This window comes from Motacilla alba, chromosome 4A, assembly GCF_015832195.1.
Source record: "Motacilla alba alba isolate MOTALB_02 chromosome 4A, Motacilla_alba_V1.0_pri, whole genome shotgun sequence".
In the NCBI taxonomy this organism is placed as follows: domain Eukaryota; kingdom Metazoa; phylum Chordata; class Aves; order Passeriformes; family Motacillidae; genus Motacilla; species Motacilla alba.
This window is the reverse complement of record NC_052045.1, coordinates 17699838-17723208: the sequence shown is the minus strand read 5'-3', so window position 1 is coordinate 17723208 and position 23371 is coordinate 17699838. Positions and strand designations below refer to the sequence as shown.

General features: G+C 57.9%; 1 protein-coding gene across 6 annotated transcripts in view; it reads right to left on the bottom strand.

Moving 5' to 3' along the window:
• The window catches only part of FRMPD3 (FERM and PDZ domain containing 3), a 61704-nt gene that overhangs the window by 22174 nt on the left and 16159 nt on the right, over nucleotides 1-23371 (bottom strand). Inside the window, exons 2-12 of one of the 6 annotated variants that reach the window (XM_038122903.1) lie at nucleotides 9331-9493; nucleotides 9006-9108; nucleotides 8616-8661; nucleotides 7415-7519; nucleotides 6277-6384; nucleotides 5654-5785; nucleotides 4659-4778; nucleotides 4394-4530; nucleotides 3517-3640; nucleotides 2837-2926; nucleotides 1296-1478 (exon numbers count right to left, since the gene is read on the bottom strand). In XM_038122903.1, the coding sequence (XP_037978831.1) occupies nucleotides 1296-1478; nucleotides 2837-2926; nucleotides 3517-3640; nucleotides 4394-4530; nucleotides 4659-4778; nucleotides 5654-5785; nucleotides 6277-6384; nucleotides 7415-7519; nucleotides 8616-8661; nucleotides 9006-9108; nucleotides 9331-9481 (1299 nt within the window). In that variant the 5' untranslated portion in view covers nucleotides 9482-9493. Of the gene's footprint in view, nucleotides 1-1295; nucleotides 1479-2836; nucleotides 2927-3516; nucleotides 3641-4393; nucleotides 4531-4658; nucleotides 4779-5653; nucleotides 5786-6276; nucleotides 6399-7414; nucleotides 7520-8615; nucleotides 8662-9005; nucleotides 9109-9330; nucleotides 9494-23371 lie in introns of those variants that run through there. The other 5 variants (XM_038122905.1, XM_038122902.1, XM_038122906.1 and 2 more) reach the window with 5 other exon arrangements.

Sequence of the window (23371 nt, the reverse complement as noted above, 5' to 3'; positions counted from 1 at the left end):
ATGGAACACAGAGACAGATGGCAAAGCAGCTCATCTTCATCAGTCTTGGGGGAAAAGGGATGAATGCAGGGGCAGGAAAGCGGACCCACAGCCAAATGCTCAGAGGGCTTGTGCAGCAGCACCTCCCTGCCCCACAGAGTCCTGGCCTCACTGTGCCAGACACTCTCTGCCAAGTACTGCTCCTGACTAATTAGCTCCAAACTCAATCCTAACTCTGTCCTGTTGAATTCAAAGTGAGAGGAGAGGAGAAGACTTGGCATTTATCTGTGAGATCTCTGCCTCTCAGCTGTCCTTCCCCTGGGGGCAGGGAGGCAGTGACACCGAGGATGCCCTGGGGACACACACAGCTATGTGCCTTTGAGTCTGTCAGGGCCAAGTCCCAGCTTGTTAAAAACCTGAGCAAACGCCAAGGGAAAATCTCCTTAGGATCTTGTGGCTGCTGCACTGAGCACCAAAGAAGGAAATGAAGATCTTAGTCCACTTTCTTGGAGGGTTTGGGACCCTTGAGGGGTGAGGAGGCGTGGCAGGGGCTGACCACAGGGATTGACTATCAGAACCAGCACTGCCCTACACAACAATCAGCAGGAGATGGGGGATGACAACACACAGGGCTCAGGAGGGTGTGCCAAGGAGTGCTCTGGGGGCTGAAGGGGGGGATAACAGGGGCAGCTGGCAAGGTACCCAGGGGGTGGCTACTGGGCCAGGGACACAGCCATCTGTGCTCACACTGAGCCCGACACCTCCTTCCCATCATTTCCACTTCATTCAACAATCCTGCCTGGCTTGACAAGTTCCACAAGTGCTGCTAATGCATGAAACCTCCCAGACCCCTCCAGCAGCTGCAGCCAGCCCAGCTATGGCCATGTACTGCTCCTCTCCAGCCCTGAGCAGAGGTGAGGTGCTGTCCTGCCTCCAAAGGGTGCTGCTATCTGCCTGATCTGGGTCACCCCATCTGCCCCGAGGACCCTGCTTGAACCATTAGGTAGGTGTTTGGGTCATGGCCAGAAGGGCACCCTGCCTGCCCTGTGAGCCTGGGTCATGGCCAGAAGGGCACCCTGCCTGCCCTGTGAGCCTGGGTCATGGCCAGAAGGGCACCTTGCCTGCCCTGTGGCCCTCAGCAGCCATTCCTGTGTGGCACAGGGAGTCAGATCAGCAGGGGAGATGCCGCAGATCCTGGTGTGAAGGGGTTTGGGAGTCTCTAGGAATCCCCAAGCAGATTCTCCAGCACACAGCTGTGATCTGAATCCCCTCAAAGGGTAGCCCCAAAGCCTCATCTCCACAGCACCCATACCTACCTTGGCATCCAGGATGCTGGTCTCCACCCGGGCCACGCCCTGGTTCTCCCTGAACAGCTGGATCTTGCTGACCTTGCTGAACTCTGACAGCACCGTGGTGAGGTTGGTCTTCAGGTCAATGACGTGGCTGATGCCGTGCCGGGGTCCCACCAGCAGGGTGGTGGCTGGCTGCTTCTCATCCTGCTGGCACAGGCACACGGAGAGAGAGAGAGAGAGAGAGAGAGAGAGAGAGAGACAGGGTGAACAGACACACCCCAGCGTGGCACAGCCTGCACCTGGCTCTCTCCATGGAGCCAAGCCTCAATGCTGGCAGCCTGGTCAGCTCCAGGATGGCTTTGGTAGAGCAGTAGGTAAGGCTGGTGCCACCAACCTGCCCCCTGAGCCCCTCTGCAGAGCTGGGAGTGGTGTGCAGGATGCCAAGGCTATTCAAAAGCAAAGCCCTGAACTGTCCACATGAAATATTCAGGCTCACTGGTGTCACTACACTAAAGCAAGTGTGTTACAAACCTGTCTGATCTGACACTGCCTCTGAGAGAAGGAAGCAAAGGAGGGAGTGAACAGATTTCAGAAAAGAAGAAAGACCAAAGCCTTGACTGGAAACAGGGATGTTTCTTGCTCTGGTCTAAAAGGCTACTTCAAGCCAGGTGAGGAGGGGAAGAGGAGCTGGGCAGACCATTGCAGAAGATAATAAGGGAATACGTTTTACCACTTCAACACAGTTAAACTCACAGGCTGGCTCAGAGGCATTGCTTTGGTGTCAGAGATGAAAAAAATGCTGTCTACTCAGGCAGTGTCAGGGGCAGGCTCTGAGTGCTCTGCCATGGCACCAAGCAGACACCAGAGGCTGTGCCTGCACTGATTTCCTGCAGGCAGCCCTTTGAGCTGTGAGGTGAGGGGCAGAGCAGAGCAAAGGCTGCCAGAGACGGAACCCAGTGGGCAAAGCATGGGAAGCCAGGGAAGTGCTGAGACCACGGGTGGGGTAAAGGGAAGGATGGCAGAGAGGAGACACCTACATGGGGACCCCTGGGTGGGAGGTGGAGTGAGAGGGATGGAGGGTGAGCCAGGTCCTGTTTGTGCTGGTGGCTCTCCTCCTGCTGAGGTGGTTTGGGTGAGCAGTGGAGATGAAGGATCACTGTGGCAGGGATCAGGCTGCAGCACCTGTGACAGGACAGCAAGTCCAACTGTGGGCAAGCAGGGACCACAGTGGCCTTTGCCAGGAGCTGCCCTCCTCCAGGATGGATGGCAGGATGTGCCAGGGCACCACTGAGCTACAAACACATGCCTGAAACTCCTCCAACTTCACTGAGCAGGTCACCTCTCTGTCCCACAGGCTGCCAGGAACAGAGCAGCTTCTGACCTTGCAGACCCAAAAACCCAACCTGCTGACAGCAAAACCTCCTGGGCTTTTCTGGGTGGGCTTAGAGCTCAGCAGGGCAGAGCAAGAGACTGAGGGGAGTGATTTCTGTGGGAGCCATGTGTCCCCTGGCTCACCGCAGCACAGTCGGGGCAGGCACCTCCCAGCCCAGCCTGGATTACCGTACCAGTCCCACCGTGTTGAAGAGAACCCCAGCGAAGGTCGGCAGCTCGTTCAGGATCCTCAGGTACTGCAGCTTTGCCTGAGCTGTGGAGACCTGACAAAACACCACACAGGTGATCACTGTGAGCACAGCAAAAGAGATGCAGGAGGCTGGGGAAGACCTGGGGGCTCTCACTAGGAGGCACAGCGAGCTGTCAGGCAGCTCTGGGCATGGCAGCGGGTTTGAGTTGTGGGTGAGGGGGTTTTCCACTCCCCTGCCATCCTGGGCAGCTGTTGGGAGGTAACTCAGAGCAGAGGCACAGCCAGGAAGGAGCCCCAGTGCTTGATGTATAACCCTCCTGAGATGCACAGCCCTCCCCGGGGAGCTGTGAAGGCTGCAGGGACCAAGGCAATGGCTCAGCTGCTGCCTCCAGAGCTTCCCAAGCCCAGAAGCAGAAATAACAATGAGCTGATGTGTGTCACTTCAGCTTCAGCTGATCGCTGCCCTGATCCTCGCTGCACTCTCTGCAATCCACATCAGCTCCTGAGAGTGGATTCTGGAGAGAGTCTACCTGGCTGTGGGATTTATCTCCCATCCCAGGGGATTTAATGAGTCCCCGAGGAGCTGGGTGGGGACAACAGGCTGGGGGGGAGGGCACACTGTCACCCCACCAGCCCTGAACAGGGACTCTGGGCTGGGCTCACCTTGGTGCCACCAGGCTGGTGCTGGTGGGCTTTGAGCTGCTGTGAGAGGGATTTCCGGAGGCTCTTCTCTTTGATGAGCTGCAGGAGCGAGGGGGGCAGGAAGGGCTCCAGGCCCCACTCCTTCCTGTGGGGAGGGAAACCTGCATGAGCTGCCAGGTCGGAGGCACTGCCAGCGAGCAGAGAGGGACAGAAAACTGTCCCAGAGCATCCTCTTGCCGTCAGAGGGAGCTGGAGCCACACCAGCACTTCCTTGGCACCACAGCTGGAGCAGCAGCAGCCCCCAGCTCGGGTCCCCGAGGGGATAGGACCCCAGGCTGGTGACACAGCTACCAGTTTCAGGCTGGGGAACAGCAGTGCCACGCTCTGCAGCAGACCCCAGCTCCCACTCACCCTCATGTAAACTTAGGGATGCAGGGCAAATTCCCAAACCTCTTTTGGGGGGACCCCTCCCTCCTTCCTCCCTGTGCCAGCTGGGCAAGGCCAGCCTACACAGATGGGCTGGGTATGGGTTTAGGTCCCCCAGGAGCCACAGGAGGGCTGAGCCAGTGCTCGGTGACAGGCTGAGATTACACAGCCACGGAGCCTTCTCCTCGCCTTGGAAGCAGGCAGAAAACCAGCCCGGGTTCCCATGGAAATGATCCTGGCCTGACAGCAACTGTGCCCAGCCCTGGCTGCTGCATGTCAGTGTGAGGGGGTCTTACGCAGCTCCGTGGAGGGGCCAGGGGTGGCTGTCACTGCTGCTAAGCCCCTGAGCCACCATGCCCAGCTCAGAGCATCTCATGCTCCACCCCCCAAAACATCGCTGTGACACAGGACACAGGGAAGGGACAACAAAGGAGGGCTGTGTGGAAGCCTGGGGACGGGGAGGAGGACTCACTCCACATTCTTGAGGGAGACCTTCTGGCTGGGGCGAGTGGCTGAGACAGTGATGTAGATGTGGAGGGCAGCCAGCCCCAGCAGCATCTCTGGCTTGGGGTCTGTGCCGAAGCGCTCTCTGATCACATCGTTGCGGCTCTGTGGGAGGGAGAAGAGGCGTCCTCAGACAGCCACAGGGACAGCCACTGCCACCTGAGGGATGCCACCACAGGGCCCAGCCTTGGCAGACGTGTGGGCCTCGAGCAGCAGCAGCTCCCAGTGCCTACCTGGATGTACAGGTACTCGAAAGCTGCAGGGTCCCGGCGCAGCAGCTCCACTGGGTCCTTGGGGAAGAAGCTCACACGGAAGAGGCATCTCATGCCATGGTAGTGTGTTCTTTGCACAACCTGTGGCAGGAGCAGAGGGGAGCAGTGAGCCCAGGAACCATTGGCTGCAGGGCACGAGATGCCCTTTCCTCTCTTCTGGTGTTATATTTGATTTCTCTCCTCCATGCACCACCTTTCGTCCCAACAACATCCCAGCCTTCCTTGGTGGGACAGCTTTGCCTGGTGCTGTAGGGTTTATGCCACTCAGGTTAATGTTTGCTCCATGAACCCCATTTTATCCCTGGTTCTGTGCAGTGCCAGCTTATTGGCTCCCCTAGCCAAAGATGCTCATGAGTGCTGTCTGCAGCTGCCCAGGCTGGAGCACAGAGCAGCTCCATGGTGCTGTCAGCGTGGGGTGGATAAAACCCTGACTCTGTCTCCCTCTTTGACCACCCTTTTCACCCCCGAGCCTGCAGGATGATGCCAGAGGCAAGGAGAGGCTGTGCCACCCCACAGCACAATCCCAGCCTGTCACAGCACATATCACAGTCGAGATGGCCACGATACAGGGAGTATCATCCTACAATTTCAGAAGGCTTCAAGCATCTGCCCATACAGAGTAACATCAGGTCACTTCAGAAGGCTGTAAGCATCTCCTCTTTCTTGTTCTGTAGCCCAGCCTTCCACACCCCTGGTGCTGAGGCACTGCGCCTGTGTGCCCTCTGTTCCCTCTGCTGGTTCTCAGCACCCCTGGGCACTCCATGGCTCGCTGCTGTCAGTGCTGCTCACCTGCTTTTCACAGCTGTGCCCACGGGGGATGAGGCTGGGCCAGCCCCATCCCAGCGACCCCAAACCGTGTGCCTACAGCAGCCAAGCCCACACTGGGGGAAGGGGAGGCTCTCTGCCCAGCCCCTCACCTTGGCCATGCCAACACCCTCCCGCCCCCAGCAGCTTACGTGGGCCAGCGGCTGCTTGTCCTGGAGCAGCAGGAAGCGGTGGCTCTGCTCCGGGCTGGAATACTCCAGGACCAGGGCAAAGTGCTCGATGTGTCTCAGCGACAGGCGGTCCTGCAACGTCACCATCACGTCCTGCAAACGCCACGGACAGGCTTGGGTGCCAGGCACCGGCTACTTCCCAAGGGGGAGCTGGGACCTCACTGAGAGCCCCCTCGTCCCTGGGAAGCGGGGCAGTGCCAGGATGAGGCTGAGAGGGTGCACAGGACGGTAGCAGTGACCCTGCAGCGGGAGGTGACCAGCACCAGAGCCCCAGCAGCTGGGCTAAGCCGGGCTGGTGCTGAGGGAGCTGGCCCTGGCAGGGGGACTCGCAGGAGATCCAGCCTGGCTGGAGGGCAGGCTCACAGCCAGGAGAGAAGGCAGGAGAGGCAGAGCCAGCAAAGCCCCATGCCTGGCAGCTGCAAAGCGTGCTGCCTGGGGAGGCAGACAGGCCATCCATCATGCCAGAGCGGCTCACAGCCAGCCCGGCGCTGCTGATCGTGCTCGGGAAGCAGGAGAGGAAAAATGGATCGGGCAGGTGGGAGGAGAGGAGTGTCACGGAGCCGTGGGGGAGAGGAGGGGCTCACCTTCACAGTGGTTCGGCCATCGAACGTGAAGGATTTGATCTGCCCGTTCTCCAGGAAAACCTTCAGCACGTTGGGAATGAGGAGGAGAGCTTCTTTCTTCAACATGTCCTGGCATGTGGGGCCAGCAAAGGGGAGGCGAGGAGGGTGGGGGCACGGAGAGACGGAGGGAGGGCGGGGACAGAGAGAGTGTCAGTGATGGAGCACTGGTGGCATCCTCTGCTGCTCTGGGCTTTGTGCTAAGAGGCACATTTCCCCTGAAAAGCCAGCATTCTGTTGAGCCATCAAGAAGCGCAGAGCTGAGGCAATTCAGAGCCGCCTGACAGATTCACCTCCTCAGCCTCCAGCAGCTGCAGTGGGAACAGAGCACCTTGCTCTGCCCAGCACATCCCAGTGCCCATGCTTGGCAGCCCGTCCCGCTCCCCAGCTGCTGTCCCAGACAGGAGGTATGGCTGGGGTGGCTCAGAGCTGATCCCCCTTTCCTGACCCTCACCCCAAGCCTATCCCCCCTCAGCCCTGCCCATCCCCTCTGCAGGAAGCTGGGAGAAGGCTGATTTTATTTGGTGAGAAGCTTTTCAATCAGATAATTACCTAATTGATTTTGCTTAAAAATAGAACGTGCTAGAAGCGCTTTACAGGGTTTTTTCAGTTTTGTTTTGTTGTTATTAAAACCTTTCTGCAATTAAGAGCTAAAAGCACTGGGCTGGAACTCTTCAGCTTCCCCAGCCATTCAGCAGTCACATTCAGCAGCCCTGGTCACCCTGCCCCACACAGAGGCCCGGCAAAGCTTTTGGGATCAGGCTGGAAGCCACAGATTTTCCTCAGAGCAGGCACTGGCATTGCCTGGATGCCTCCCCTGGGTGCTCAGGGGGACTCAGTTGAGACCAGGTTTCTGAGCCACTTTTGGGGCTCCTTCAGAGGGACAGGGGACAACCACAGAAAGTCCCCCCAGCAGTGACCCAACACACTGACTGTGCCCAAGGGCATCAGTCCTGTGGGGCTCCCCAGGCCAGACAGCTGCTCTCACCTGCAGAGCCCAAAGCAGGGAAGAGGAGCCCTGTGGCCCCCAACCACCCCACAGCCCGTGGCCCTGGGAACACCTCAGGGGGTGAACCACAGGGGAAGGCAGGGCAGGACTTACTGGGTCTGTCTCGCCGACTGTCACCTGCTCAGAAAATCGGACTTTGGCCGGGTTGGACCTTAGCTTCGCCTTCTTGGCTGCGCTGATGAAAGCAGATTTGGGAGACTGGAAAGAGAGCACTGGGTAAATCACCTGCCTGCCCTCTGGAGCCAGAGTGATGTTGGGGAGTGGACAGCAAACCATGAAGTGGGGAGGGTGGAAAGCAAACCCCCTTGGCTGTGGTTACACGGTGCTGCAGGCAGGGCCAGAACGATGAGCAGCAGCCCCTAAAGTCACACCAGCAGCATCAGCGTGGCAGGGAGGCTGCACCCCAGTCAGCACCTGTGCCTGGCACCCCTTGTGCAGGCTGAGCTCCAGCAGATGTCAGCCAGGTCTTGCCTGGAGGCACTGGGAGAGATGAACCCCCTGGATGTGGTTTGCAGCCCCAGGGAGATGGCAGCACCCTGGGCATCCCTGCAGGATGTTCTGGTGGCAGTGCCTGCACATACTCCAGCACAGAGATAGGCGTGCCACGGAGCTGTGTGTGTCTGATGGTGCCAGCACAGCTGAGCTGTCTGTCCTGGCTGGCAGCCATCCCGGGACAGGAGGAAAAAAGCTTTTTTGGAGTGTGGCACACGCCCCCGCTCCTGACAGAGCAGCGCTGGGTGGGGCATCTCCTTCCCGGAGAGGAGGGGAGCACAGGGGAGCTCTCACACCTCTCTCCGTTCCCAACATCAAAGACTCGGTGAAGCACAGACGGTGCCTCTGGCGTGACAGTTCGGTCTGCCCCAGGGCACCACCGCTGCCGGTGCCCCCAGCATCTCCAGCCCTCCTGCAGCCCGGCCCTCCCAGCTCCCCGGGGACCCCAGGCCAGCAGCGACCCCTCCCTGCCACCTCTGGCACGGTGGGTTCCTCCATCAGACACTCGGGATGTCCTCAGCAAACCCTATGGGTTTGGGGATATTTCCCCTCCCTCCCTGCAGGTGAAAAGGACAGGGAGATGGCTGCACGCCCACTGACCCCAAGGGGCCGTGGCAGCTCTCAGACCCCACAGCTTGGAAGAGCCTCGGGGTGGTGGGACATGGCTCCAAAAAATCAGTTGAGCTGCCTGAGTGGTCTCCAGGTCTCCCAGGGTCTCCAGGGACCCCGCCTTGGTCTCCAAAAGGGCTTTTCACCCCTGTCCTGGCTCCCCTGGAGCTGGCCACGGCCCTGCCAGTCTCACCTGGTGGGTGTGCAGGACCGTGAGGATGATGAAGTCCTTGGCCTTCCTGCGACAGAAAGGAGAAATGAAGATGGATGAGACCTTACGGTGATGGACCTCAACATGTGCAACTGGCTACTGAGAGCACATCCCACCCTTCCCAGCTCAGGGGTGGTTGGGACCTTTGTGGGCTCCTTGGCGTGCTTGACAACATGGCTGTGGATTCTCTCCCACTTCTTGGCCAGCTGGGAACGGCTATGGCACTTGCTCCAAGGCTCTCCCCCTGCTCGGGCTGGGCTTTCCCCACCCCAGCAGTGACCACTGGTGATGTGGGTGTGCACTGGCACTGCAAGGCTTTGGTACGGGCGCAGCAGCCTGGCATGAGCCCCTCCCCAGAGGCGTTGTCCTCACCTGACAAGCTCGATGAATCTCTCTCTGGGGGCTTCACTCACATCCTCATCGTTGATGGCCAAGATCTGGTCTCCTGGCAGGAGTTTATCCTCAGAGGGGCCGCCTGCCAGGAGAGAGGGTCAGGGCCAACCCAGGCATCCCGGAGCTGCGGGGCGGAGGGGAAGCAGGAGGGTCCCAAGCATCCCCAAAGCATTTGCCCACGTATGTGGCTGCGGAGGACGCCCTGCAGGCCCACCAGAGCGGACAGGAGAGCCCAGGGAGGGGAAGCACCGCTGTGTTTCCTGGCACGCTGCACTGTGTCCCGCACCGCCGCCCCACACCCTACCTGCTGCCACCGACCGCACCACCACGGGCCGCTCGCTGCCAGCCACAAAGCCGAATCCGTAGAGGGGGTGGCGCTGGACCGTCACCTGTCGGAGCGTGGCCGGAGGCAGCTGCCCACATTCCATATCATCGCCACCGCGCTCCTCCGGCATCACATGGCTGCGCTGCGAGCACAGGGACAGGCTGTAAGGCGCCGCACCGAGCCCTCCGGGGCACCCCGCTCCACCTGCGGCGCTCGCAGCGCTCCCGGGCCCTCCTGGGACGGCCGCAGCCCCGTCCTGCCGCGCAGAGCCGCGCTGCTCGCTGCCTGTCCCTGCCACAGCGCCGGCAGCTCGGGCAGGGGACGCCGGTGGAGATGCCACACAAGGGCGAGTCACACCATCCTCTCCCAGCACCTCACCGTCCCACCCCTGCCCCAGAGTGCACCCATTAGATGGGAGATCTCTGTGGGGTAAACTACTGGCGCTGTGGCTCTGGCCATCCCCTGGGGGCCACCGGAGACAGCGGCCCCGGCACTGAGAGCTCTCTCTGCCATTCTGCAGAGCTTTGAGAGAGAGCAAACCCCAGGGTTGGCTTATTCATGCTGTGTAACACAGCTCAACAATATCAGAGATAAGTGAAAACAAGTTTAGCCAGTCGAAAAACTGGGATTAAGGCAGGCTCAGCTGTGCTACTACAACCAAATCCCCACCATCAGCCCAGGGACTCCTTGGAGTGGAGACAACCAGAAGATGGGAAGATCCAGCCCAGGACAAGGCCATGTCCAAGCTGCCCAAGCATCCCAGAGCAATGCCAGCCATGGCTCCAGGCTGTGAGCCTGCCATGGGGGAGCAATCCCAGCACCATGGGATGGCCACAGAGCACAGCACAGATGGCAACACGCACAGCCCAGCCAGAAAAACAAAGTGGTGAACGTGCTGTTGTTTCTGTGCTGCTCATTGCTTGTTCCTGTCCAGACTATTTAGTCTATTTAAAAGAGATCCTTCCCGGCCTTTTGACAACACACCAATTGTTCCATCTCTTATCAGTTTAGGATTTGATGCATCATCCATCTAATGCTGTCTGCATTTCTGACACCCCCACCCGCTCCCAGCACTGCGTTTGGCACCTGCTGCAGAGCCAAGAGGGACAGCACGTGGGGCTGGAGGGGACAGGAGCTCCTGGCACTCCACACCAGCACACACAGCTTGGGGCTTGAGGACATCACGGTCAGCAAAGACAGCCCTGTGCCGAGCCTGATCCCCAGGTAACCACCCAAAACCCTCCAAGGGCCTGCCGTGGGAGCCAGGAGAGCTCAGGTGAGTCTGCCCAGGGCGAGGGATCCAGCGCTGGCCATGGGTCAGCTGCGCTCTGTGACGATGGGATGTCACCACATCCCGGTGACCCATTCCCAGCACCCAGCCGGATGGGTGCTCGTGGCTTTCCCCTCCCGCCTGCAGCGGCACGTGGCTGGAGAAGAAAACAGTGAGCCTGGGGAAGGGAGTGGTGAGGAGCAGCAGGGTCTGGGCACCCCCGAGCACGGGCAGTGCCGCACCCAGCAGCGCTCCCAGCAGGAGCAGAGCCAGCCCCGGCGCCAGGAGAGTGCAGCTGCAGGGAAGCACCGGCGAGACCATCTCCCCAGCGACTGTCTCTGCACCGCCTCATTAGCTGCTCTGCTACTCCCATGAGCATTTAAAAGAACAACAGTAACAACCACAACAAAAAGAATCACGCGATTCAGCCAATTTTCTCAAACAAACGTTATCCAAGGCCATTGTGTGCAGCTGAAAAGGCTGAATGCAGCACTGCGTCTCCACACGCCTGGCACGGCCAGGGACATTGCCAGAGCTGGCTGCCACAAGACAGCGGTCACCGAGCTGCTGGCTCCCCAGGGGACACTGCTCTCGTCCCACCCATGCTGCCCACAGCCACTGCAGCCCCCCGGCCAGGAGCCCCCGCAGCAGATGAACAGAGGATGAGCAGCAGGGCTCGGAGCCCGGGGATGCCTCGGAGATGTGGCTGAGCTCAGTGCGATGGCTCCGGGCAAACAGAGGCACGGGTTTGCTCACCGAGTCACAGCAAAGTGGGTGGCGAGTCCCAGACCAGAGCTGCCCAGCTGTGTCCCCAGATGTGTCCTTCTGTGTGCAATCGGGGCGTCGGTGTCACCCTCACTGCCCCCCACGGCACCCGCGGCTGAGCCGCAGCCGGTGACCGCCCAGCACCAGGGACAGCAGCGGCTCCCGCAGCCGAAATTACCATCAGAATTGGTTAGCCGGGAAATCTTTGCAGCTTTAACAGACAAAAGGAAAAGAAAGCACACCTCACTTCAGCCACAACGAACCTGCCATCCAGCGTCAAAGGGAAGAGGGGAATAAAGAGATGGATACTGACAATAAAAACTCCTTCACCGGCCTCTTAAGCTGCTCCTCTCCTGATAAGACTTGGACGCTGCAGAAGCATTACCAGGAAATTAAATAAAAGAGGACGAGCGTCCTCCTAAGCAGGACTTATCCACTCCTGGAGAAGCAGTAATATGCTCAGCAGCAGGTACAACATGCCTTCTCCAGGCTGTGGCTCTGTCCTTCCTGCAGCAGCTCTCCCATGCCGGGCTCGGGGATTGACGTGTGCTCACCCTGGGCCAGAGTGAGGGGTCAGAGAAACCAGCAGCAGCAGTGGGTAAGGTAGCTCTCTCCCTAACACTGGTAATTGGCTGCACCCCAGGAGCTATCACTTCCCTGGAGCCTGATGTTTTTAGGTGTTTTTGTGTTTCTTCTTTTAATTTCTGGGCAGAGAGCTGTGCTGGGCTGCAAAGCTCACGGGCTTGATCTCACAGCAGGGAGCTGAGGATATGAAACAATCCCTGGAGCTCAGCAGCTCTGGTGCCATCAGCAGCACCCAAGCCCAGCCTCACCCTGGGGCCACACTGCCACCACCGTGGTGGGCACGGGCCAGCACTGACCCCATCCCACTGCAGGGAGCCAATGGCTGTTCGTGCCCATGTCCCTACCCTGCCTGTGTCCCTACCTGCCTGCCGCCCACCCTTAGCCCAAGAGCCTGCTCTGCATCCCCTTGTGTCCTCAGTCACCACCATGGCACAATGCCACCGAGGCACAGTCACTGGAAAACAGCTCAGCACAAAGTGAGAGGACTTACAGAAGAAACCTCTCTGCCCAGCAGCAGCAGGAGCCCCACCATGGATGTACCCCTGTGGGAGCACCTGGCTCTTCACGGTGTCTCGGCTGACATGGCACGAAGATATCCCATTCCTGAGGCTGGGACACTCATCTGCTGTGCTCAGAGCTGACACTGATCTGGTCACACTCTGCCACCCAAGGTAAGAGAGACATCAGCTCGGTGCAGTCACTGTCCATCATGATACACCCACCACCAAGGGATGTGCCTTCAGCTTCCTGAGCACCTTCAGACCTCCCTGCCACTAACAGGGATGAACACAGAGCCCTCATCCCCCCCAAACAGATAAAGGCAGAACAGGAGTTACTCCAAAAGCTGACGCATCCGTTTTTAATTTCCTACTGCAATAAATTTCTGCTCCCTCTGAGGACTGATTTTCTGCCTTTGCTGTTAATGCTGACTGGCCATCTGCCACCAGAACAAACCAGTACCACCTGCCTGGGAGAAACGATGGTCTCCATCTACCCAGGACACTCACACCATTTCCAACTGCCTTTGAACAAGTGCACCAGGTGAAAACACTTCGTGCAGCTGAGGAAGGGCTCACAGCTCAGCTCCAGGATGGGGAGTGGGGATGGGAAGGTCTTGTCCCTTCTGCAGAGGGGCAGTTTGCAGGGACGGGTGCCAGCTCTCCTCCCCCTTCCTCCGCTGCTGTGGACAACCCAAGAACAAACAGAGTCCTGCCTCTCCTACTGCAAGCCCGTGCCTGGCTCCTCCATCTGCCAGGCTGCGGCTGGTGAGCGGCTTGTGAGGCATGTGGGATCCTGAGCACGTGTGGCAGCGGCGGGAAACGCCGGGGAGCGGGCCAAGAAGGGTTTTTATGGGGAACATATGGCAGCTCCAGCCTCACACCCCGGTCTCCATCTCAGATGGAGCCGTGGGGCTGCCAGGGCACGTGGGGACCAACAGCGGGGACACAAGCAGAGCAGGCAGAGCTGGCTGGCACGGGATGCACCACGACGCGTGTCTGCTCCATCAGCCCTGCATCTGCACCCGGCAGGCATCTGGGCACCTCGGCAGATGCCATTTGGCCCACGTTGAGGTGTCAGACACCCCCAGCATGGGCAAACAGATGCTGTCCTTCCTGAGGAGCTGCTCAGTCACACGGACCCAGGCAGGCTGGTAACGCTGCCCCTGCTCTGGCAGTGTTCAACAGCGGGCTGAAGCGAGGAGAGCTGGGTGAGGGGTGCCAGCCTGGCTGAGACCAACCCTAAGGGCAGCAGAATAACCCTGGCCCTCATGGGTGAAGTCCTTCATGGACCCAGCCAGGAGAATGCAGCCTGCACACAGCTCTGCCATATGGCCCACGACTCTACCCCCTGTGCCCCAGCTTGGATTTGCTGTCAATATTGGGAAGCAGTTTAAAATCAGCTGAGCTCCTCAGAGGGAGCTGGCTGTCCTGAGCTGGCAGGCGAGCTGGGTACGCTGCTGGTACGAAGGTGGGGTGCCAGATGGCACCCATTTGAGGGCACAAATACCCCTGGCTTTCAGTGCAGGGACAAGCAGACAGGGAGCAGTGTCCAGCAGAGCTGCTGGAAAAGCTGATGAGCAGCCAAAGGCAGCTGTAAATAACAAAGCAGCAGCCGCAGCCTGGCTCTGGGCAGCAGCTGCAGCCTTCTGCTGCTCAGCCTGCAGCTTTTTAAATGGTCCTGGCATCTCACCTAGAGATAAACACAAGCAAAGGGGCCAGGTGAGGTGGGAGCTAGTTGGAAATCCTAGGACCTCTTATATCCTGGGGGAGGCAGAGTGGACTTATTGCCCCCTGGCAAGGAGTGCAGCCAGCTCAACAAGGTGCTGGGGGCAAGAAGGGCTCAAAAATTCTCAAAGTAATGATGCCAATTCCAAAAAATAGAGTATAAACACGGCTAGCGAAGACCCTGTGTGTCACCACAACCTCCAGCCATCCTCAGGTCACCAGAAAAAACAGCTCCTGCAGAGGGAGAGGCTGTGCTGAAACAAGCCCTGGGAGACATGGCCAGATGCAGCACTAAGAATCTGCAGCACAGCCTGTATTGCACTTTCCACAGGCAAACACACACAGACATTGCCTTCCCCAGCTGAGACTTGGGATTCCAGGCTAGAAAGGAGCAGAGGGACCATGATGGTCCCTGAAAGCAGTGTGACACAGGGCAGGGAGCTGGCACTGCATGAGAACTGGGAGGCACCTGTGGAAGGAGGTTTGACACAATGGAAAAGGCAGCACTTTGCCACACAGAAACAAATCAATCCCAGGAGCTCCCTGCCACAGCATGCTGGGGAGGCTGGAAATTCTACTGGGTTTGAAAAGCAATTTCCAGCTAGTAAAGCCAGAGACTTCCACATTTTCCTTGCTGTAGCTTGCCAGATCCTGGGAGAATTTACACCAAGAGTTGTCTGATCAATGTGCAGCAGGAGAGAGGACCTGAGCCCACCTCACTGGCACAGTGCATGGGCTGCCAGAGGTGCACGTGGGTGTGGCAGAGATGGGACTGCAGCTGAGTGTGCCACTGGATGCCCTCGGGTCCCAAGGCAAGCACTCAGCACCTGCAGGAGTGAAGGATGCTGAGTGTGAGATAATGAGAACCTCCAGATTGCTCACTCACACAGCCTGGCCATGCCTGCACAAATCTGGGACAGGCTGGGGTGCTGTGGAACCTGTCTAAATGCCCCCCAAAGACAGTGGGTTCCCTCATCTGTGCAAGTTTCCACCACATTACAAACACCATTCTCCTCCAAATTGTTTAATGCTATTACAATCACCATCCTCCCCCACCAAATTGTTCCAACCAGAGGCTCCCACTCAGGTAAAAAATTTCTCCTCCAATCTTGCCTATGATTTTTGGCTGTTTAAGGGATTTTTGTTCTCCCCAGCTGGAGAAGAGGATCAAAGCAAAATGCTTTAGCAATAGGGTCAGGCCCAGAAGGCTCGTGCTCCTGACTCAGGCAGCAGCAGGTAGAGGACCAGGGGGCTGCTGGCAAAGCTGAGCAGAGCTGGAGAGCCTGGGCTGGAGAAGAGGGACTTGAGACAGGCAGGGCTTCCCTTGCAGGGCTCTAACCAATCTGCCTGCAGTGAGAGAGGGGTGTGAAGAGGAAAGCCTGTCTCCTCTCTAGTGCACTGAGAACATGCCCTGAGCATGGGCTGCAAAGCCACCCCATGGGACAATTGTTTTCTAGGGTATCTTACTTTACATTTGGGGATGCCTAAGCAGCTGGGCACTAATCTAGGGCCTGGGAGAAACGGGTTTCCAGCCCCTCCTCTGTCACCATATGCTGTGGTGACCATGGGCATGTCCCCTTGGTCCTCCCCTCTGTGGTGCTCCACTGGTGCCAGCCCGCAGGAGCCCTCCCTTGCCCAGCCAGGCAAGACTCAGAGGGATTTTTGTCTTTGTGAGGACTACAGAAATACAATAAACAGACAGTCAACACTGGGATAAAATGAGATGAACACATAAGAGGATTAATCAGAGATAAGGAGCAATAGAATAAAATTTGCAGCATTTTTCTCCATTCTTTGTGTGATGCTCAGCTGCATGATGGGGGCTTGGAGTGCTACCAGTTCCCCACCACAGCCTGGCCACTCTGCCTGTCCGTCACTGCTGCAGCTGTAACTCAGGAGATCTCTGTGCTTTATTCACTTTGCTTTCTGATGGGACTGGAGGCAAGCACTGGAGGCTTTCTGGTGGTACCTCGGCCCCGTGGGAAGGAGGGGGATGACACCAGCCCCAGGTGCTCCTGCACCTCTCCTGCTGGCACAGGCAGCTTGAACCCAAACTGAGCCTTTCCTGCAGGAGCCCCCAAGCACACCCGGGTGTCCCCAGAGGCTTGTGCTCCTCAGGGACAGGGTCTGCTGCTGCATGGCACAGCCAGGAGAATGGCTCCCCCCACACCTGCGTGGGCACCAGGCACCCGAGGCCCACCTTGTTCCAGCAGATTTGCAGGAGGAGAAATTTATCGCTGCATATAAAGTTCAGGGGGGAGTTAAATAAGGCGGGAGATTTACACATCCTTTACATTCCATTAGCGAGCAGGCACAGCCTGCATCCCCTCCCAGGCACCGCTGAGGAAGATTCAGGGAGGCTGTCAGCCCTCCTCTCCCACAGCTGGCAGAGAGGCTTGAAAATCCAATCAAGCACTTTCCTCTGGGCCTTCAGGAATCCCAGGACTTTCACTGTGGATTTACAGTGAGCAATTTCCTCAGCGGATGACTTGGACTCCTATCTCTACCTAGCACAGTGCAGAGCAGGAAGGGACCTGGGGGCAGGAGTGCTAGAGGAGGCAGGACAGCAGGACAGATAACACCATCCCCAGCTCAGACAGCTGCGTGACAGCCCCTGGCTGCAGAGGGAGCCTGGGCTGGACTCAAAGCCCACCCAGCAGCTCCAGCAACCCACAGCCCTGCCCCGCCAGCCCAGCCAGGGTGAGGGCTGACCTTGACACAGAGGTGGCAAACACTGGAGCATTTCTGGCACTGCAGCATTGGTGAGATGGTCGCCCAGGCTGTGACACAACTGGCCCACAAGCTCGCCTGCACGGCAGCAGGGACTGTCCCAACAAGCCCCCAGTATTGTCACCAGCCTTGGCAAGCGCTACACAGGAACCAGCACATGGAGGTGACAAACACAGCCCCACAGAGTCCCCCTCCACCCCTGCCTCTTCTAGGATCCCTCTCCGTGCTCCGGGGCTCAGTAAAGCTCTTGAGCTGATGCAAGATAAAGGCGAAAACATTAAAAAGACAAAATGCACTGGAGCAGAGGAGCCTTTGTGTGTGATGCTTCCAGCCTGGGGCTCCTGGCCTTTCTAGCAGAGAGGCTTAGTTTCTACCTCTTTATAATCTCTTCCTAATCAGCTCCCAGCTCTGCTGCCTGTGCCAGGGTGGCCCTGGGGTAGCAGGGCGAGGAGGGGACTCTGCAAACTGCAGAGTCTGTGCATGCTGGAGTGCAGCGCTTTTGCCAGGTGTGTGTATATATTTATATATATATATATTTAGAGGCACACCTGCCCACGTGGACTCTGTTTTCAACACGTGGGTGTACAAATGCTGCACCAAAGAAGCAGCAGCACCTGTTTGTGTACAGCCCTGTGACTCCTCACCCTCAGGCCACCACAAGGCACTCACCTGGGGGAATGCTGCAGGAATAGCACCACAGAATGGCCTGGGTTGGAAGGTACCACAAAGCTCATCCAGTTCCAGCCCCTTGCCATGGGCAGCAGCACCTTCCACCAGACCAGGCTGCTCAGAGCTCCATCCAACCTGGCCTTGAACACCTCCATGGATGGGACAGCCACAGCTTCTCTGGGCAGCCCGTACCACGACCTTCCCACTGTCCCAATGCTCTCAGTTTGAAAGAGACTGGGGACACAGAGCTGCTCCTGGCACAGCACGATCTGACTTGAATGCTCCACGGGCCCCATGGGACCATGCACACATGGGCCCCACGGGACACAAGCACCTGGCTCCCTGTGGGCTGCATGCTCTCACTGTCCCCAGGGGAAAGCCCGAGGGACAGCTCCGTGCTGGTCCCCCACTGGCACACAGCCCCCCACTGCCAGAGCTCCCAGGGTCACACTCACCTGGCTGTGGCTGCCAGCACAGCCCTCTGGTCCCTGCGGTGCCAGATGGGACCAGAGCACCAGCAAGAGCCGGGAGCTCATTCCCCACGTGCTGTGGGTGCCCACAGTTGCTTTGCCCACACCCCTGCTCTGTGGGGCTGCAGCCCTGCGCTTACCAGGGTGCTTTGAAAGCACCTGCAATGAGAGAAACGCCCCAACAAGTTTCTAAACAAGCTCAAACAATTTATAAATATTGGTGTCACAAGCTGGCCAGCTCTGGCTGATGCTGGTAGCAGGGTGACCACTGGCCACGTGCTGTGTGCAGTCCCAGGAGATGCTGCTGAAGGCACAGCAGGGCTGCACACCGAGCGTCATGGCAGCAGACCTCAGCACTCCTGCTGCATAGGATCTGATGATTTTCTGAGTTCCTGCTGTAGTAATGAGCTTAATCAGCCCATGCAAATCAGTTTCCATTTGAAACCAGCCTTATCTAATGGAACCCACTCAGTATTTGCCTCCTGGAGTTTTCACACAGATCGATCTTCCCCGTTTCAGGTGTGAAAGGCAACTGGGGCAGGGAATGGTTTCACCTTTCCCAGCACTGGACTGCAGCTTGGAGCTCAATGGCAATTTCTCAGCTTCATTTCTCACATTCTCATTGTTTCCAGAAACAAAGGGAATTAGGCTCTGAAAACCTCTCTCCTCTGGCAATGGATTATGTCCTTAGATTACTGCAGCCATTCAGAGGAGCATTTGGATAACGGAATTTACACAATTTAGCCCTCGGTGCCAGCAGGTTCAGCAGGAGAGCCCCTCCACCACAGCCTATTTTGAATAAGCAAATCAACCACGCACAGGGAGATTCATTTTGTAAAGTGCAAGTGGAAAAAGCAATGCCAGTTCCCATCCACTCCTGGCTGACATTTTATTTAACAGGTTATTCATTTGCCCCAGCGTCCTCAGCAGCAGCAACAACCACTTCTGCAACCTCCCCTAACTCACTGCCAGCTCCTTTCCCAGGTGCCTCCCCCTCCTCCCAGAGGTAATTGGCAATTAAGAAGGTGTTACACAGCAACCCACCCCATGCTGTTCAATGCCACAGCCCCAGTGCTGGCTCATGGGCAGCACCATGTCCTCCAGAACCAAATGGTCCCCAAACAGGCCCCAAACCTCATCCCTCAGGCTTGATCCTTCCAGGGATGCAGACGCCTGAGCCCTCTTCAAACCTCTGGGACAGTGGCCCCCTGAACTCCTGGGCTGGAGCCCAAACTGACCCACCAGACCCGCACAGACCTTCCCCAGCTCCGTGCACCCTGGACCAGGTGCTTTGGTGCTGGACCCCGAGGTGTGCACAAGGCCACCAGCGAGTGAAACCCCAGAGGACACACAGAGGTCTGCTCAGAGCCCCTGTCCCACCCAGGACCCCTCTTGCTGCCCATCCTACTCCTTTTCTGATCTCCAGAGCCCTGCCATGGTGCTCTGGCTGATCCACCAGGCTGGGCTCAGTGTCTCAGCCCCAGGCAGGGCAGAGACAGAGAGCAGGTCTCAGAGACTGCTCACCATGCTCCCAGACAGGGCTCAGGCAGGACAGATGCTCAGCCTAAATGAGCCTAAATGAGCTTTGCCAAGGGGGAAAAGCCCTCTGGCAGAAGGTAAAGGAGGATGTCTGGAGGGGTGTCTCAGTCCTGCAGAGAAGGGGACAGGGCTGCAAGGAGCTGCCCCTGGAAAGGGAGCGTGGGCTTGGAGCAGCCAGCTGCTCTGGGAAACCACAACCAGCACGGCCCTCCTCACCAACTGCACTGCACTCCTCTTTTTTTTTTCCCTTCCTCTCTTTTTCTCCAATTTATCTTTTTGACACGTTCAATGATGCTTCTGCAGACTGAAAACAATAGAGACAGAGTTTCAGCCAAGGCAATTTCAGAGCTGAATCAAAGCTAAAATAACCTAGACACAGAGCAGCTGAGCAGAGACAGCTCAGTGGGGGGGGACAGAGCAGTGCAGGTGCCCTGTCCCTGTCTGCAGCTCCCACTGCCTGGCTGGCAGAGAGGACAGCAAGTCCCTCTCAGAGCTGTGTGTCTCAATCTCCCTGCCACCCCTTTCTGGCCCTCGTGGCATCATTTCCCCCCTCCCATGGATGCAAGTCCCCACCCCAAAGCCAGCCCTGCAGCTGCAGCTGGGTGAGTACCTGCTTGCCCAGCACACCAGTTCTGTGCCCTGCATAGCATGCACCAGTGTTTGCTGTCCTGACCTTACAGCCCTGCAGAGCTTCCAGGTAGAGATTTTTTTTTTTTTTTTTTCTCCCTACAAGTGTTACTCTGCTGCTGTGTGAAGGAGGTGGGAGGGACAGACAGACAGACACACAGCTGGGGAGAGGGAGGATGGGCTGGGCTGATTCTGCCAAGTGAATATTGCAACTGGACCAGTAACAAGGCACAAGACACACTCCTCAGCATGACTCAGCCTGGAAACACACGCTGCTTCCCAGTGCCACTGCCGGGATTGGCACGGCCCCACTGCTCATCCCACAAGGAAGCAGCCCATGGCTGCCACCCCAGCTCTCGCCCCAAGTGCATTTCACAGCCAGGACAGGTAAAACCAGGCAGCTCCTGGGAGCTGGACAGGCTGATCATGGCAAAAGCAGCCAGGCAAAATGGGGGCTGATGCCGTGCAGGACAAGCTGTGCGTGGCTGACACGCTCACGGGTCCCTGCAGACCTCCTGGAAGCAGCTGTCAGAGCCTGTCTGGTTCCAGTCCCTGCCTCCCCAGACACGGGCAATTCTACTCCCCTGAGCGTGTGCCACGTTTGTTTCTCTCTCAGAGAGAAGGGGCTTCAGCACTGTGAGCCTCAGTGCTCTTGAAGAGCCTCAAAAGCAGCAGGCAGAGCAGCGAAATGGGAGGTACAGGATCACAAGCATCCCCCAGGGCTGGTCCACGGGGGCACCTTGTGGCCCAGAATTCCTGCCAGGGAACAGTGGTCCATACAGGAGACTGTGCACATCCTGGGTGAAGTTCAGCGGGCTGGGAAAGGCAGCATTGTGTCTTTGTGAAATGCCACATCCAGCTCCAGGTTTAACTGTGGGGCTGGGCAGGAGCTGCCTCAAGAGCCTTCTCTGGGCCCCACGTGAGCATCCCCCAGGGGTCAATGGCTACCCCAGTCCCAAAGAGCCTGTGCCATGCCCTTGGCTCCCCAGCCAAGGCACTGTGGCAGCCCCAGCTTGCCTGGGTGGCTGTGAAACCCCTTGCTGGGGCTGGCAGGCAATGCTCTGCTCATGCCAGAATCTTCTAAGGGAGATGCTCAGCGTCACCTCCTTGGATTAGGGGGATGTTAGACCCCCCCCCGCCTTCGCCCCAGCTGGCTCCATCTCTCTGAAGGATACACCCCAGTGCCAAGTGACATGTTCCTGATCATCTGAGGACATGCAAATAAGCCCAGAGCCCTTCTCACACACGGGGAGAGCGTTCCCCTGGCCGCCTGTGTACAGCCAACGCCGTGCTGTGGCAGCCAGTGACAGCTCTGGAGATGACATGGCAGCTCTGCCTGTCCCAGGAGGACGTGTCAAACTGTCACACTGCATTAGCTGCAACACATTCCTGCACAACACCCCGCAGCAACGCTGCCACGGGGCTGTGGCCCCCCAGCACTCAGAGCCTGGCGTGTGGGAGTGCTGCCTCCACCCCATCACCTCTCTGGGCAGTGCCCTGGCCAAGGGGTGCCGGCCAGTGCTTTTGTCACCTGGCTCCTTGCATATCTTCTCCTGCAGCAGGACACTCATGGCCTGCTGCCACGGGCTTTGCAGACCACGGCAGGCTGATGGGATCAGGCTGAAATCACCACCTGGCTGCCACTGAAGCACCAGGAGCTGGGGCAGGCACGGGGATGTGGCAATCACGGATCCTCTGAACAGAGAGACACAGCTCTCCCAGGGTTTTCCTGGGAAGCCGGGAGAAACTGTGAGAAAGCTCAGAGAAAGAATTAAAACAATTATTATCTCAATCTCTGTTTGTCAAAGATGTTCACAAGAAGGAATTGTCCTTTCTTGACCAATAGGTGAGAGAAGATTCCTAAAGGCCAATCAGATCTTAGGCCCACCATTGTTTTTAAAGGAACTGTGAATTTCTAACAATAAAGTGCCTTTTCATGCCTTCTGATGATGGAGCCTCTGTATCACCTTTGTCTGTCCCCGACACCCCTTCGGTGACAGGGGAGAAGGATGGAGATGGAGGTGCCGTGCTGCAGCCCAGCCCACCTCACACCCACACTGCAGCAGCCCTCCAGGAACCATCTGGTGGTGGCATGGAGAGCTTGGCATGGGGCAAAACATCTCCTCATGTCGGTCCTGGTGGGGCTGGCTGAGTCCTGTGGGACACAGCCCTGCATCCTCTCCCCGGCCCTGTGCTACCAGGCCTGGCCTGTGCCCTCGAGCTGCTGGAGAGTGAAGCAACCAGACATGCCTACAGCACCACTGCTTTGCCTTCACCAAGAGACACTGAAGCAAATCAATTTTGGGGCAGGTTGAACCCTCTGCAGGGCACTGGTAGAGCCTCAGAGAAGCCTCAGAGGAGAGGTGGCCCAGTTAGCAGAGCAGCAGCAGCTCTCTCATCCAGCCTGCCTGTTCACACACCGCATTCACCTCCGGAGACACCGCAGAGCCAGGACCAACACCGCCTGTGGTCCCCACAGATGTCACCTTGGCACTTCTGGAGAATGACAGTTCCTAGCCACTGGTGGCATGACATCAGATGGCTTTGTCCTGAGTCACAAGAAGTGGCAGAGAGAGCTGAACGTGGCCTCAGAGCTCGCTGTCCCTTCCTCTGCTGGCTCAGATCGATGCTTTGAGGCAGTACCAGGCTCTGGGCAGCTGTGAGGCTGGGGTTAAGCTGCCTGGGCACCAGCTGCGCTGTCAATAACACGAGAGGCAGCTGCAGTTCCTGTAAGATCAGGAATGCCTCTACCTGACACTCTCAGTTTGGCCAACAGCACCAAAATCACCTCTCAGGGGTGTGGACAAGGAGCCACCAGCCCTCGCTGCCTCCTTGTCAACTTCCAGGCACAGCTTCTCCCATTTCCTGCTTCACTGTTCAGATTAAAATCCTTCTGTTAGCCTATAAAAGAGGTAACCAAAACGATAACAACAACAATCAAATGCTCTCGGCAGATGAGCCAGTTGGTCCTTCACTCCTCCTGGCCGCCAGCAGCTCGTTGTCATGGGCAGACAGGAGCTGCAAGCTCCATCCTGGGGCCAGGATGGACATCCATCTGGGAGAGCCGGGGCTGAGGCAAGGAGCAGAAAGGATTCCAGCTCCCACCTTGGGATGCTCTGGCAGTCTCTCAGCACTCAGCT